Source organism: Pleurodeles waltl, chromosome 1_2 (assembly GCF_031143425.1).
Source record: "Pleurodeles waltl isolate 20211129_DDA chromosome 1_2, aPleWal1.hap1.20221129, whole genome shotgun sequence".
NCBI lineage: Eukaryota > Metazoa > Chordata > Amphibia > Caudata > Salamandridae > Pleurodeles > Pleurodeles waltl.
The window spans coordinates 448593316-448607420 of record NC_090437.1 but is presented as its reverse complement, the minus strand read 5'-3'; the positions used below and the strand labels follow the sequence as shown (position 1 = coordinate 448607420).

Below are 14105 nucleotides of genomic sequence, written 5' to 3'. Positions count from 1 at the left end.
CTTGCGCAGTTCCCTCTGAGATCTGGATCTTGTCGAAGAGACTCCCCTGATGCTGCACCCACTGGAACTTCAGGTCCCACTGCAGAGCCTGCATATGCCATCTGGCATGTGTCACCAGAGAATGCAGGAGGCCCTGCAGACTTAATGTCATTCACACTGAAATCCAGGATACAGGCTGAAACATTGGTGTCATAGCCTGAATATCCTGGAAACGCCGCTTAGGAGGCTAAGTCCAAAACTGCACAGTGTCTAAAACAGCACCGATGAAAGGGAGTGTCTGAAAGGGAGTCAGGTGTGACTTTGGCATGTTTATGGTGACCCACCAGCAAATGCAAGAGGTCCACCATAGTCTGAAAGTGGAAGACTACAGCCTGAGGCGAGCCCGCCTTCAGCAGCCAGTCGTCGAGATAGGGGAAAACAAACTCCTGATCTACACAGATGAGCTGCGACCACCGCCATCACCTTGGCGAACACCCGAGGCACACCGGTAATGCCATAGAAGAGCATGGTAAACTGAACATGCTTGTGGCCTACTGTGAACCCCAAGAACCAACTGCGGGCATGCAGGACATGGATGTGAAATGAGGCATCCTGCAAGTCCAATGCTAACAATCAGTCTCCTAGGTCCAGGGCTGAAAGGACAGGGGCCAGAGTGAGCATCTTGAACTTCTTGAAAAAGGGATTAAAGGATTAGAATATGGCAAAGGCCCTTGTCCTTTTGGGTACAGAAATCAGTGAGAACAAACCATTACCTGCTTCTGGCATGAGAACCCACATCTATAGCTTCCTCACAGAGAAGGGACAAGTGATCCACTGTCATTTGATCGTGGGACGGTGGCATCAATTGAGGGGTAGTCATGAAGGGGAGTGAGTAGCCTCTTTGGATTATCTGCAAAACCCACCTGTCTGAAATGAAGGCTTGCCAGCAGAGCAGGTAATGGCGAATTCTGCCTGCAAACGGCCCACTGGGGAGGGGGCGGTGAGGAGCGGATCAGACTAGGACGGTTTAGAGGGTGGGGGGTGTTGGGAGTCAGACTAGGAAGGTTTAGAGGATGCTACAAAGCTGGCTACCTGAGCTACGAGAATGGCAGATCCTGTGCACTCGGCCACGCAGAGGCTGGGTAGCATGCATGGTGGCTGGCTAGAAATGGATGCAATTGGAGACCCCTTCTGTAACCAGGAAAGGCAGCTTGGGTGGTGGGCATGGAGGGGGTTTGAGGGGCTAGGGGCCACCGTACTGCAATGCCCAAGGACCTGGCCGTAGATTGAGAATCCTTGAAGCACTCGAGCAGAGTCTGTCTGGTCTCCGAAGAGACTGGTGTCCGCAAAATGATTACATATAAAGGAGAGGGTGAGTGCAGAGCAATAGGCGCTCCTGCCCTCAAGTCAAACTATCCATATATAACACACTATACGGTGCAACACTAGGGTTTCACCCTCCAAACACCCCACAAGAGAACACAAATGGTTACCCTAAAATTGACAATAGGTAATTGCACACATGTACAGATTACAGTGAATACAGTACATCAATCACCAAGTAATGATTCAAACATTGTATCCAAATTAATGTCCTTTCTTGAGTTCAGAAGCACAGTTTATTCCAAATGAAATTTAACAGTCCAAAAGATCCATAAGTATATATTGTGAAAGTAAAGTCCCAATTCAAACAATCTCTGATCCCAGAATTTCAAATCACTTCAAGTTCCACTTGGTCATCCGAACAGATTCCCATGAACAATATCCAAAATTCTTTCATTCAAAAATGTATTACTTGCTTGTCCGTCAACACGTGTTTCATCCTGGGAGTGCCCCTGGATTTCTTCAGGACCTCCTAAAACAATATTCCCTTAATTACCATGTCAGTATACAGCTTGTTAATTACATTACTGATCTCATTATTGGTGATATACATACATCCCCGTGACAAACAATGAGAACCGTGCCAAATATTTTTCCATAGCCCTAATTGATGTCGGAACATGTGAAAATCATCTTGCTAATAATTCATGTGAAATTATGCTGTGTGTCATGCACGTTCAGCCAAGAAAAACAACCACCACAGTAGTGATAAATGGGTTATACCCCATACACCTCTTCAAATATAAACCAAAACATCCACAAGGCATAGACAGGTGTGTTTATCCATAACATTGCTGCTTACTCAACTGTAGTCTGTGAGCCACCACTGCAGATCATTTGCAGTTCCCTCTGATATCCATTCTCCTCATGGTGCACCCATTGGGACTTTAGATCCCACTGCAGAGTCTGCATATGCCAACAAGCATGCTTCACCAGCAGGAAGCAGCAATCTGTGAGACCCCAGCAGCCTCAGCCAGTCTCACTGAAATCCAGGACAGAGGCTGAAACATCAGAATAATAGCCCAAATATCCTGGACTTAGTGTCCCAGGGTAAGCCTAAAACTGCACTGTATCCAGATAAGCTCTCCTGAGAGGGAGCCTGGTGTGACTGGCACGTTCATAGTGAACCCCAGCGAGTGCAGTCAGTCCGGTGTAGTCTGCAGGTGGGAGACTACTACCTGGGGCGAGCCCGCCTTCAGCAACCAGTCGTTGAGAGAGGGGGAAGTCTGGAACCCCAGACCTCTGCTCATGTGCTGCACCTATCACCATTATCTTGGTGAACACCTGAGGTAAAGCCAAAAGGGAGCACAGGTAACTGATAATGATCTTTGACTACCGTGAACCATAAGTAATGCCTACCAACCAGTCTCCAGGGCAGACAGCACCTGTACCAAGGTGAGCATCTTGATTTTTTTCCTTTTTCATGTAGTATTAAAAAGGGTGAAGGTTTGGATAGGACGGAGGCCTACATCCGTCAGCACCAGAAAGGAGCAAAAGTAGCAACCACAAACTAGCTCTGCTCTTGGTACTCTCTTAATGGCTCCTTTGGCTAAAACAGTCTGTACTTCCAGTTGCAAAAACTGGTCCTCAGTCAGCCGATCAGGGACAGTGGAAGTTTGTGTTGGAAAGATAGGGTGTAGCCCCTCTGCTCAGTCTGAAGCACCCATTTGTCTGAAGTTCTCGCCCTCCAATGGGACAGGTGGTAGCAAATGCTGCCACCAACCGGGTGCCCATGATGGTATGAGGGCAAACTAAAGATGCTTTGAGGTTGCAGCTGTGAGGTGGGGGTGTGGGAGGGTGTGATGGATCAGCCTCTGGCTTATACATGGCTTTTAGAAACTGCGTTTGTCGCCACAAAAGGACTGTGGTGCCTGCAGACTGTGGTGGCTAGGTGGAAAGGTCCATGGATGATAAACCCAGTCATAGCTGTGGAAGGCCAAATGTGGCTGTAATGGGGCCATGGTGAGCCCCATCAACCTAGCGGTGGTCATGCTGTCCCTAAAACACCCCAGTGCCAATTCCACCTTGTTGCCAAAAAGGCGAGTTCCTTTAAAGGCCATGTCCATATGGGATGTTCGAGCCAATTGTGCTCACTGTGGAAACAATAGCACTGCCCAACAAGTAGGTTGTATCCAATCCACATCTGATTAACTTTGCAGTATCTCTCCAGTCAGCAATAACTTCAGAGAGTATGGATCTGGCCTCTTCTGAGACCACAGGCAGCATTTGTGCAACCATGTTTCACACATTATGGCAACAGCCTGATAAGCATACAATGTTCATGGACCACAGTTCTTTCGAAGGTATCCAGCAGTTGTGGTAGGATATGTGGCAGGATTTATCTTGAAGATTGAGGCATAAACCACCAAGCTCTAAGAGGTGGGATGCTGGGGGAGGGTGCAGGTCAATAGGGGTAGATCATTCTGTGCACAGGAGTGCCTGTGCAGGGCTTGGTCCAAGCGAAGAGCAGGACATCAGTGAGGGCTTCATTAAAGGAGAAAAGGGGTTTTGAGAGGGATGCCCAAGGTCTAAGCACCTCTGTAAGAAATTGGTTTTGACCTCAACTGTAGGCAGCTGAAGATCCAGAACCTCAGCCACCCTCTGGGCTACCATCACAAAGGAAGCCCCTTCCTCCGTACCCACTGTGGGAGGAGAGAAGTCCAGTGTCTAGTGAGGTGTCCAGACTGCTGGCATCAGCTACATCCTCGTACCAGGTGTCGTTTGCCATGGATTCTGTTAGGCATCACAATAGCCAAACGGATCCTCAGATCCCACCCACTCGTGTTCCTCAAAATGCACTCCATCTCCAACTCAAGCTATGTGACCTGGTCGGCACTGCAATGTCAAGCGACTCCAGTTCAGATCAGAGTTTAGAATCATGATGGCATTGGCAGTGCCAGGAATGGAACCACTGAAATGGTTGCCAAGTCATGGCAGGGGTCGACAAGGATTCACCAATGAATCCCAACAGCCCGAATGGTGGCGAGGGCAGACCTGCCAGAGGAGCCCTAGTTAATCTCTTTTGACCACATGAGGCCTGATGGCACTCCAGGGGGGTTCAACAACCCAAAAATGAGGCTCGTGGCCTCAAAATTCTCTGATTTTGAGGGGTCCGCTCTGGCTCCAGGAAACTCAGGGAAGCATAGAGCAGACCCAGTGTCCAGAGCAGACTCTGCAGGGACAACCTGGGAACATGGCCTGGATCTGTGGTGTCATTCCCACCCATTGTCCGATGAACGGGACCGATGAGAAGTCGAAGAGCACTTTGACTTCTTGTGGGACTTACCTGAAAAAGTGGACAAATAGTGGTGCTGGTGACAAAGAATTCCCAGGACCTCCCCCATACACAAAACCTGGAGTGTTGTGAAGTCCTGTGGCGAGCTGCCTGAGGCTTCATGAGCCGCTCCGTAAGTACAGAAGGAACTTAGTTCAGTATACTGGAATGTCACTTATACAGGCACTGCGCCTGACACTTCTGACAAAGCCACGCAGACCCGAACGACGCCACCTACCGGTGCAGAAGGGGACTGCTAAAATACTTCTGGATCAAGTTTGATGCCTGGGGAATAGTCTACATAATGGAATCTGCAAATAAAATTCTCTAACAGATTTATTGAATAAATTATCCAAACCAGAGTGTCCAGAAAAGATGAAGTGCTGACCGTCGCACAAAGAAAGAGGGAGAGTAGAAAGAGGGAGAGTAGCAAGAGAAAGGATTTTCTAACATCCTATCCACTGCAATTGGATGGATTTTGGTTATTTTCTTTCCTGAGGTTCATGGGTAATAGTTAGGTCACAGGGTGCTATTAATGTTATGGCTGCTGTTCTAAATAAAGCAAAGACAGCATAATCCTCGCATCTGTATCCTTAATAGAAATTAAACTTTCCATTACGGTATCTAGGAAATTGTTCAGTCCATGCATGACAGGCTAACAGCATTGGTTGGCTTCTTTGCATTGTTGTAGTCTGAAATGTATAAATGGGATAAATAAGTACCAGAATGCATACAGAAAACGTACAAAATGAATGATCAGATATGGAGTTGGGAAACCAGACAGCTCCCAACTGCTTGACCGCTCAACTGGAATTCCATGTGGTCCAAAAAGCCTATGCCTAAAAGATGTGTGCCAAACAGACACACGTTTTAAATTATTAGTTTATTTTTTATTTGGGTGTCAAAGTGCCTCAACAGAGCACAAGGCTGCTTAACGTGTGTGTAGTGAAGTGGTGAAGTAGCGTCACTAGTTTACAGACCAAGGTAAAGCCCCATTGGAAAACAAAGCCGCTATGGTACTTTCGTGCTTCTTGTTTTCTTCTATATTTTGGTAACAAAAATAAGACTGAAGTTATGTTAGTCTGGCACTTTATCCGGGGCTACAATTTTTGTTTTGTCTTTAGCCATAAGGTTTACCAAGTGCTTAATATTACTGACCACATGACTAAGGTTTTAAAGTCTGAATAATGGTCAAGGTTGCTGGTTGGTCCATCGTTTTCATTCACCTTCCTGTGTTTCTAAAGGCTTAAAGATACATTGAAATGAAATGCAAAATACCAGCCCTGCTTGCCACCCTCTGCCTTAAACTACGTTTAGTTATCCAAAAATCACAATATGCAGGCCGAAGACTTCCTGCAAAAGGTGAAAGATTTCAGCACTCCCTGAAGACATACTGGATGTGAAGAGGCTCCGTTTTGAGAAGCGAGTTTCACATTGCTGTGAGGTAAACTGCAAAATTACATCTTTAGCTAAAAAAAAAAAAAAAAAAATTACACATCCCCACATCCCAAATACAGTAATGTTCAAGATGTTATACCCAGTAAAAAAATTTTTTTTAGATAAAAGCATGGCCTTACATCAAATTTTGCTGGGTGGGCAATTCGTTTCTTTTGTCCTTCTACATCTGTAGACTTTGAATTTGATGCATCCGATTCAGAATGGTCTTCCACAATTACCTGAAAAAAAACATCAATGCACATCATAGAAATGTTTAACTGTTTTTAAAAAAGAAAATATCTCCTATACTCATTTTAACTAATCTAACCCAATAAAGTACAAAATACAACCACTTTCAGTAAGTTAATAAACAAATGCAACTTACTTGTAAAGTGCAATGTTCCTCAGAGGAGAGCACTACCTCAAACACAAAAATTAATCACCTACAGCAACACCAGGAAAATGACTCAAAGAACCAAAGCCTGAGTAAATGGATCCGATCAGCCTAATACAAAGTTCTGAATCTGAGGCAGAAAATCAAGTTTTACACAGTTCCTTAAATTTACACAGTTCCTACATTTTCTGCAAATCTGAGCAAACAGGAAAGTTGATTCCAGGTTATATTTCTTAATAAGGTAAAAGTGGTATCGCCTCTGGATGTAACCCCGATGTAGGAAAGTACCCTCTTTTTAAAACGTTACCACCAATTTCTGCCTGATGTCAGTGTGTCTGACTGTCACTGGGATCCTGCTAACCAGGACACCAGTGCTTATGCTCTCTCTCCTCTCAATTTTGTCACTGCATACTGGTAACTCAGTATTTCATCCCAAATTGGCATAATGGTCACCCCTTATAAGTCCCTAGTTTATGGTACTTAAGTACACAGGGCATTGGGGATCCAGGGGATCCCTATGGGCTGCAGCATTACTTTTGTCACCCGTAGGGAGCCCATGAAAAGGCTTCTGCAGGTCTGCCATTGCAGCCTGTGTGAAATGGTGAATGCAGCCTGTCACTGCCATTTAAACTGCACCAGGTCACTTATAAGTCACGTATATGTCAGGCCTTCCAACCCTGAAGGCTGGGTGCAAAGTACTTGTGTGTGAGGGCACTCCTGCACTAGCAGAGGTGCCCCCACATCGTTCAGGACCACTTCCCCGACTTTGTGAGTGCGGGAACGCCAATTTATGTGTGCACTGGACATAGGTCAATACTTATGCCCAGCTTCACAATGGTAACTCCGAATATGGCCATGTAAGGTGTCTAACATCTTGAATTATACCCCAATACTGATTCTGGTATTGGTTGTATAATTCTATGCACATTGGGGCTCCACAGTGGATCCCCGGTACTGCCATACCAGCCTTCTGAGGTTTTCCAGGCAGCCCCAACTGCTGCCACCTCACAGACAGTTTCTACCCTCCTGTGGCTCAAGCAGCTCGAGCCCAGGAAGGCAGAACAAAGCATTTTCTTTGGGAGAGGGGTGTTAAACCCTCTCTTTGGAAATAGGTGTTACATGGCTTGGGAGGGGTAGCCTCCCAGAGCCTCTGTAAATGCTTTGAAGGGCACAGATGGTGCCCTCCTTGCATAATCCAGTCTGCATCAGTTCAGGGACCCCAAGTCCCTGCTCTGGTGCGAAACTAGACAAGGGAAAGGGGAGTAACCACTCCCCTGTTCATCACTACCCCAGCGGTGGTGCCCAGAGATCCTCCAGAGTGTCCCTGGGTTTTGCCATCTTGGATTCCAAGGTGGTGGGGCACTCTGAGTAGTTCCCTCTGATGTATAGCGTTCTACATACATTTTCTATGTGTAAGGTCCTGGTCCCATTACATCACATTGTGTGTTTTTTTGCCCTTTTCCTTTCTTCCTTACCCAGATACAACGTTAGCCTAGTGGCACGACTTGTCCCATGGAGCGGAGTCCATAATTTAGGATAAGTAAGCAGTGCTTTGTTCCTATTCATTTGTCTTCTGATCACCTAATATGGTAACATAAGTACATTGATTGTTCTGTTATTTTCACAGAAAATTATCTTTCAAAGTTAACTTTGTACCAGTTAATCTATCGTATAATATCGTGGCTATGTTTTATATTTTTTCATCCACAGGCTCTTCTAGATCACATCCAGCTGATGTGAAACTTTTGTGAGTAAGGCAACTCATTTTTTTTGTTTCTTTTTGATGTCCCAATATTTGGTGTAATTTTCATAGAGTTCATATTTAAGTTTAGGAGAAGTTATTGTTTTTGGTCCTGTACGAAGCACCATATGATCCGATTGTACTAGTATGAGGGGCGAAACATGTTGACCTTTCCTGGTGGAAGCAAGTTCCTTCTATCTTGTTTTCAGTATAGTGTGGGTACATTATTTCCTATTTACTCTACTCAGTTTTTTAATCTTGTCTAGGATTCTGCCAATTTCAATAAACTAGGGTTTGGAGTTTCCAGAGGCAATTTTAACTTTCCTGTCTCTTCTCTCCTGTTTTTTCTTAGTCTTTGTCAGTAGGTTTGAGTCTATTCCTACGTGCTGTTCACTGTGGCGCACACTATTAGTTAAGATCTCCAGCAAAGAGCCCATTTGAGGGGCCCGTCAGATATTGCAGCGCCAGTCTGACGAGGAGCTACCCTATGATGAAGCATGACATCTAATAAGGTGTGTGAGGGTTTTAGCTCCTGCATATAGGAGTGCCTGGCGATGATTCCTCAAATATTTTTGGGAACAGTGTATTTTTAATATTGAGATTGTTAGGGAGTGTGTACACTGGACCACTGATTCTCCCTGTCCCTCTTTTTGATTGTATTTTCTTCAGCCTGCACCAGAAGAGCGAAGGAATCTCCCTTGACGTAAAGGAGTCACTGCCCTGCTTCAGCAGGCACCCCTCTACAGCGATCAGTGGCGTCAGTGCCCTCTCCTGACTAAGCTCATGGATCCAGCTACACGGCTGGTGGACTGAAGCGGTCCTAAGTTTTTCAGTTGCCAAGGCCTGTATGCAACCTTCCATGAAGTTTTTCATGCACAGCACAGCTCGGGCCCCCAGCACTCCTTCCTGCTATGCACAGCTTCCTGAGTGTTTCTCCGGTGGCGTGGGATCCCTTTGTGTAGTGCTGCATGGGCCTCCATTTGCATCTCCTTTGTGCCCGTGCTGTGGGACTCCTGTGTGCGCTGCCTGGTCTTCTGAGGGCTCTCTGAGTTGCTGAAAGCCCTCTGTCTCCCCCTTCTGAGTAGAGACCACCAAGTCCCTCCTGGTCCCAGGCAGCACAATTTTCCACTAACTGCAAGCTTTGCGTGTGCCAAGGCTTGTTGGCGGAATCCAGAGACATAAACCAGAATGCAATCTTCCATCCGGCGTAGGACATCATCTGCACCAACCAGGTACCCGCATCCATCTTCTTGGGTGCGGTACTAACTGTTCTTCACAGGTGGTTCTTCTTTTGCACCTTCAACCGGGTTAAGCAGGGGCCCCTGTTCTCCCTGGACTCTTCTGTGCTTCTTGGACTTGGTCTCTTTCTTCCACAGGTCTTCAGGTCCAGGAATCCATCGTTGAGGTCTTGCAGTCTCTTCTGGTTCTTGCAAAATCTTGTATCACGTGTTCTTGTGTTTGAGAAAACTTACTGTGATTTACTCCTGCTTTCCTGGGCTCTGGAGTGGGTTCGGTTACTTACCTTTGGTGTTTACTTACCATCCCAGCGCCCCTCTACACACTACACTTGCCTAGGTGGGAAACCGACTTTCGCATTCCATTATTTTAGTATATGGTTTGTGTTCCCCCAGGCCCATTGCTATCTATTGTGATTTTCACTATTTGAAATGTTTTCTAATTGTTTTTACAGCTAATTCTGCATACTAGTGTATATACTGTGTATATTACTTACCTCCTAAGGGAGTATAGTCCCTAAGGTATTTTTGGCATTTGTGTTACACACATGAAGGAAAAATAAAGGTACTTTATTTTGGTAAGTACTGTGTGACTACAGCGGTATTGCATGGGCTTTGCAGGTCTCCTAGATAAGCCTTGGCTGCTCATGTACATCTACCACTAGACAGCCCGATTTCTAGACACTGACTATACTTCACTAATAAGGGATAACTGGACCTGGTATAAGGTGTAATACCCACAACAAACCAGGCCAGCCTCCGCCTGAATTTAGGAATTTGAAGTAAATTAACATAAAACGATATAAGAGTCCTTTGAGTTCTTTAGTACTTGAAGCGACCCGAATGATTTCTTGGGCCTGTTAGAAGAAAAGTTTTAACAACTGAAACCAGGTCACCAGGCTTTTTTTCGAAGGGGAAGCATGGGGCACACACACTGTTTTTCCTTTACAGAAGTAGCTCCTATACTAAAGACAATTCGTTTTCACTCAAAAGATTACTGGTGAAGCAGTTCTTAAATTTGTGTTCCGATCAAAATAATTTATTTCCAGAGACATCAACTTGGTGTCATCAATGTAGGGACTAGTCAAAAAAGCAAAATAGTCAAAGAAATCCACAGGCCCATGTAAATATTAATCAGGAATGGACTCATCGACGAGCCATAGGGAAAATCGTTTTCAAAGATTTCTCACACCAATTGTCTCATGTGTGCAAGGAAAGACCGAGCAAGTTCAGGCCTTGTCATTTACGCCAATCTCAGAGACACTGAAGTATTGCGTGCAAGATGGCATCAAATGCTGAGGATAAGTCCAGGGGAAATAACACTGCATTTTGACAGCTATCCGACACTTCAATGAGGGCTGACTCCATGGACGGCTTTGGGCTGAAACCACACTGAAAGGGGTAAAGGGACTTGGAATTTTCCAGAAAATCATTTTTTTTCGTTAAAAAGCTTTTACAGCATTTCAGTAAGAGCAGGGAGCAGTGAGATGGGCCTCAAATTGGCCAGATTAGAAGGCTCAGAATAGAAGGTCGAGACAAAGGTTTTTTCTATACAGGTTTTACTGCTGTCAATTTCCAAGTCTCTGGCACTACTGATGAAGAACGACTCATTTAATGTATATTGATCGCAGGATTCACATTGATAGCCATTCTAAAAAAATAACTGTGGGGCAAATGTCAAAAGGAGACCCGATTTACAAAGAAGGTTGGCATGTTCAGACTGCTCCAAAGAAATGTGCTGAAAGCCTATGTCAGAAATTAAAGGTAAACATGTCGGAGAGGCTTCGGGTTGTAGAAATGCCTTTGTAATCAGAAAAAAATCCTTGGATCATTATTGGACGTCTCGAACTGTGAAGTATAAAAGTACCTTTTGGCATCCCTAATGAGTCCATGATTTTATTATAGGTGCTTTGTATCCACTGAAATCTTCATGTTTATAAGTTCTCTATTTTCGCTCAAGCTGTCTGCAGGCTCACTTTTCCTTGGTTAAAGAATCCATAAATCAAGGTGTCTAAGTCCAAGCGTTCCTGGCCAGGGTAGACCAAAGGAGCTAAAGAGTCTATAGCTTCAGTAATGCAATGATTAAAAAGCTCTATGTCACTGGATAACTCATCTGTAAAGAGGGGTAAGGAAGGAGGGGGCAGTGAGCTAACCAACTAACTAGATTGCAGCATGTTATTTCCCCTCCACTTATGAGTACAAGACGTCTTAGAGTGTTTGTTTTATGGTAGAAGTGAGAGTCCATTGATATCAAAAGGAGCTAACAAGTAGTCTGACCATGCCTGTACTTCTGTCATCCCTAGAAACAGAATTTCTTTTTTTTTTTTTTAAACCAAGTCCAAAAATTGGTAAAAACCAAGTGGGGCCCCCTTCACATTGAGGGAGACCAAAAACAGCTTAACTATAGATACAAGTCTTTGCACCTGATTTAGAGGTGTTCTCAATTTGACCATTCAAATTTTCCTAATAAAGTAAAATTGGAGTACTAAGTTTGAGGAGAAACTGCACCTCCTAAATATCTGAAGAAATTGGAACCCAAGCCCAGAAGACCAGGATTCCAGCAAAGAACAGGACTGGCTTAACAGTACAGAAAACAAGGCGCTCAGTCCCCCTCACATTCTCATCTTCAAATGTGGAGTACTGGAAAACATGAAAAATAACATCCAGACCTCCACCTCTTCCTTTTGTTCTATCAGGATGGAGAATGGAATAGCACAAAGAGCAACAGCAATGTCAGGACAGGATCAGGTCTTCAACTATGACTAGGTAATGAACAGAAAGTCAAAGAAAACTGATGTTTTTTGTGTATGTTTTTGGGATGGATTGCACATTTACAAGACCACAAAGAGAAAATTCCTATAGCAACTGTATAGACTCAGAGGGCTGAGAAACATTCTGACTCTTGGAGGTCAGATCCACACTACAAATACTACCCATTTTCTAATTAAGCAGTCTTACAACGGAGGCAGGAAAAGGGACCTACAATGTTAAAAATATTCAAGACTATGCCACAGTGAGCCATCTTACCTAGGTTCTCCCTGCAATACACGGTTACAGAATTATTTCCTCACTCCAGTGCTTCACTCCGCCAGCCCAGATTTGCGTTTGTTTAAATAGTCTCTGGCCAGATGGGGAGCCTATATAATTTGCTGGAACAAGCTTCGGGAAGCAAAGCCCAACACAATCATTTTGTATGGGGCGGGGATACTTTAGGATAAAGATGTTTCCCCAGCAAGTGTGTATCCCTTGGAATCTTTGGCATCCACAGGGCTTACACAGTTCTGGGAGACACCTACAAGCCACCAGGCAAAGCTAAAGAAAACATAAAAAATGTCGTCGCTTTCTGAGGACATGTCTCTACTGGCACGCAGAGCCCATGGTTGGATGATGCTAAATAACTATAAGGTTCTCTAACCATTTAAATATTTTAGCCTGGGTATTCGGTTTCGGTTAAGAAGCAGTACCTACAGTACTGGCTGACGTTGCTACCCATAAAACCACACCTTCCACCATGGATACAGGAAGGTTTTTCAAGCAAGTTCGAATGTGTGATCTGAGGGAAGGTAACTTACTCCATCTGGTCTGATCCTGAGATGCTCTGAGGGATGAAAGGAGACTGCTGTTAACCTCCCCCATTCAACCAAAGGGGCATTCATATGCAAAGGCACATGGTATTGTTTTGCTTTGATCCAGGGGATCCATAGTTGAATTGCCGCTTTGTCAAAATGTCTGTTGAAGGTATACTGTGCCTACGGGCACTAGACAAGATTGTTGAATGTGGGAGGATGTTCACCCTGACTTAGAATTCAGTCCGGTAGTCTCCGGTCATATTGGGGAGGGGGGTCACCTGGCACACTGGTCAGGACATTATGCGTGCACTTCTGCTATTATTCAAGCGGGGGCACCGTGTCAAAGGCCACAGTGGTGAGTGATCATTCCAGGCCTACCTCCCCCACACTCCGCTGGTCGCTGAAGAACTTGCCCTTTTCTGCACTGTGCACTTTACCACCAGGGTAAGGTAGCACACCGCCCCCCAACCTCTTTGGAAGGTGCAGTCTCATAATGGCCGCTCAAGCATGAAGCCTTCCTACAGAAGAAGCGTGTTGCTGCTAGTTGAGGCTGTGGGGTAGGACTGTGCGGTAGATTTTATCTAATGTTTTAACTTGTCCATTTTTTTCTAAATATCATTGGGGCTTTTGTCCAGACATGGGTTTGCCAGCCCAACAATAATGACTACGGGGCTTGGCCATTTATGTACAGGGATTTTAATTAGTTCACTTACTCTGTGGCTGCTTGTAGACCCAAAATAGATTTGTATGTCTTGTTTTTATGTTGTCATTTTATTGCAAAGGTTTTAAAATTAACTTCCTTACCCTGCAATACCTGGGGGGGGAGGGAGGGGATTATGCTGGCCATGGAGCAGATGCAGATGGGCTTGCCTTTGGTGTGCCAGCTGCATGCTTCCGCCCTGACAGAATGCTCATATCCCAATAATTTAAGCCTTTGACAAAGCAAGTGTGTAAAATACGTGGGTCTGTCTTCACAGTGGCTATACTCTTCATCTCAGAATGACATTTCTTTTAAAATTAACTATTGGGAAAAACTGACAGGTGGGCTCACACTGTAACCAGCTCACACCAATAGCAGCTCCCATCACTAGCC

The 14105-nt window shown here is 45.0% G+C and overlaps 1 protein-coding gene across 2 annotated transcripts in view; it reads right to left on the bottom strand.

Moving 5' to 3' along the window:
- The window catches only part of LOC138300865 (RNA exonuclease 1 homolog), a 1124016-nt gene that overhangs the window by 989979 nt on the left and 119932 nt on the right, over positions 1–14105 (bottom strand). For both annotated transcript variants that reach the window (XM_069240707.1, XM_069240715.1), the window contains exon 3: positions 6214–6312. In XM_069240707.1, the coding sequence (XP_069096808.1) occupies positions 6214–6312 (99 nt within the window). The remainder of the gene's footprint in view (positions 1–6213; positions 6313–14105) is intronic.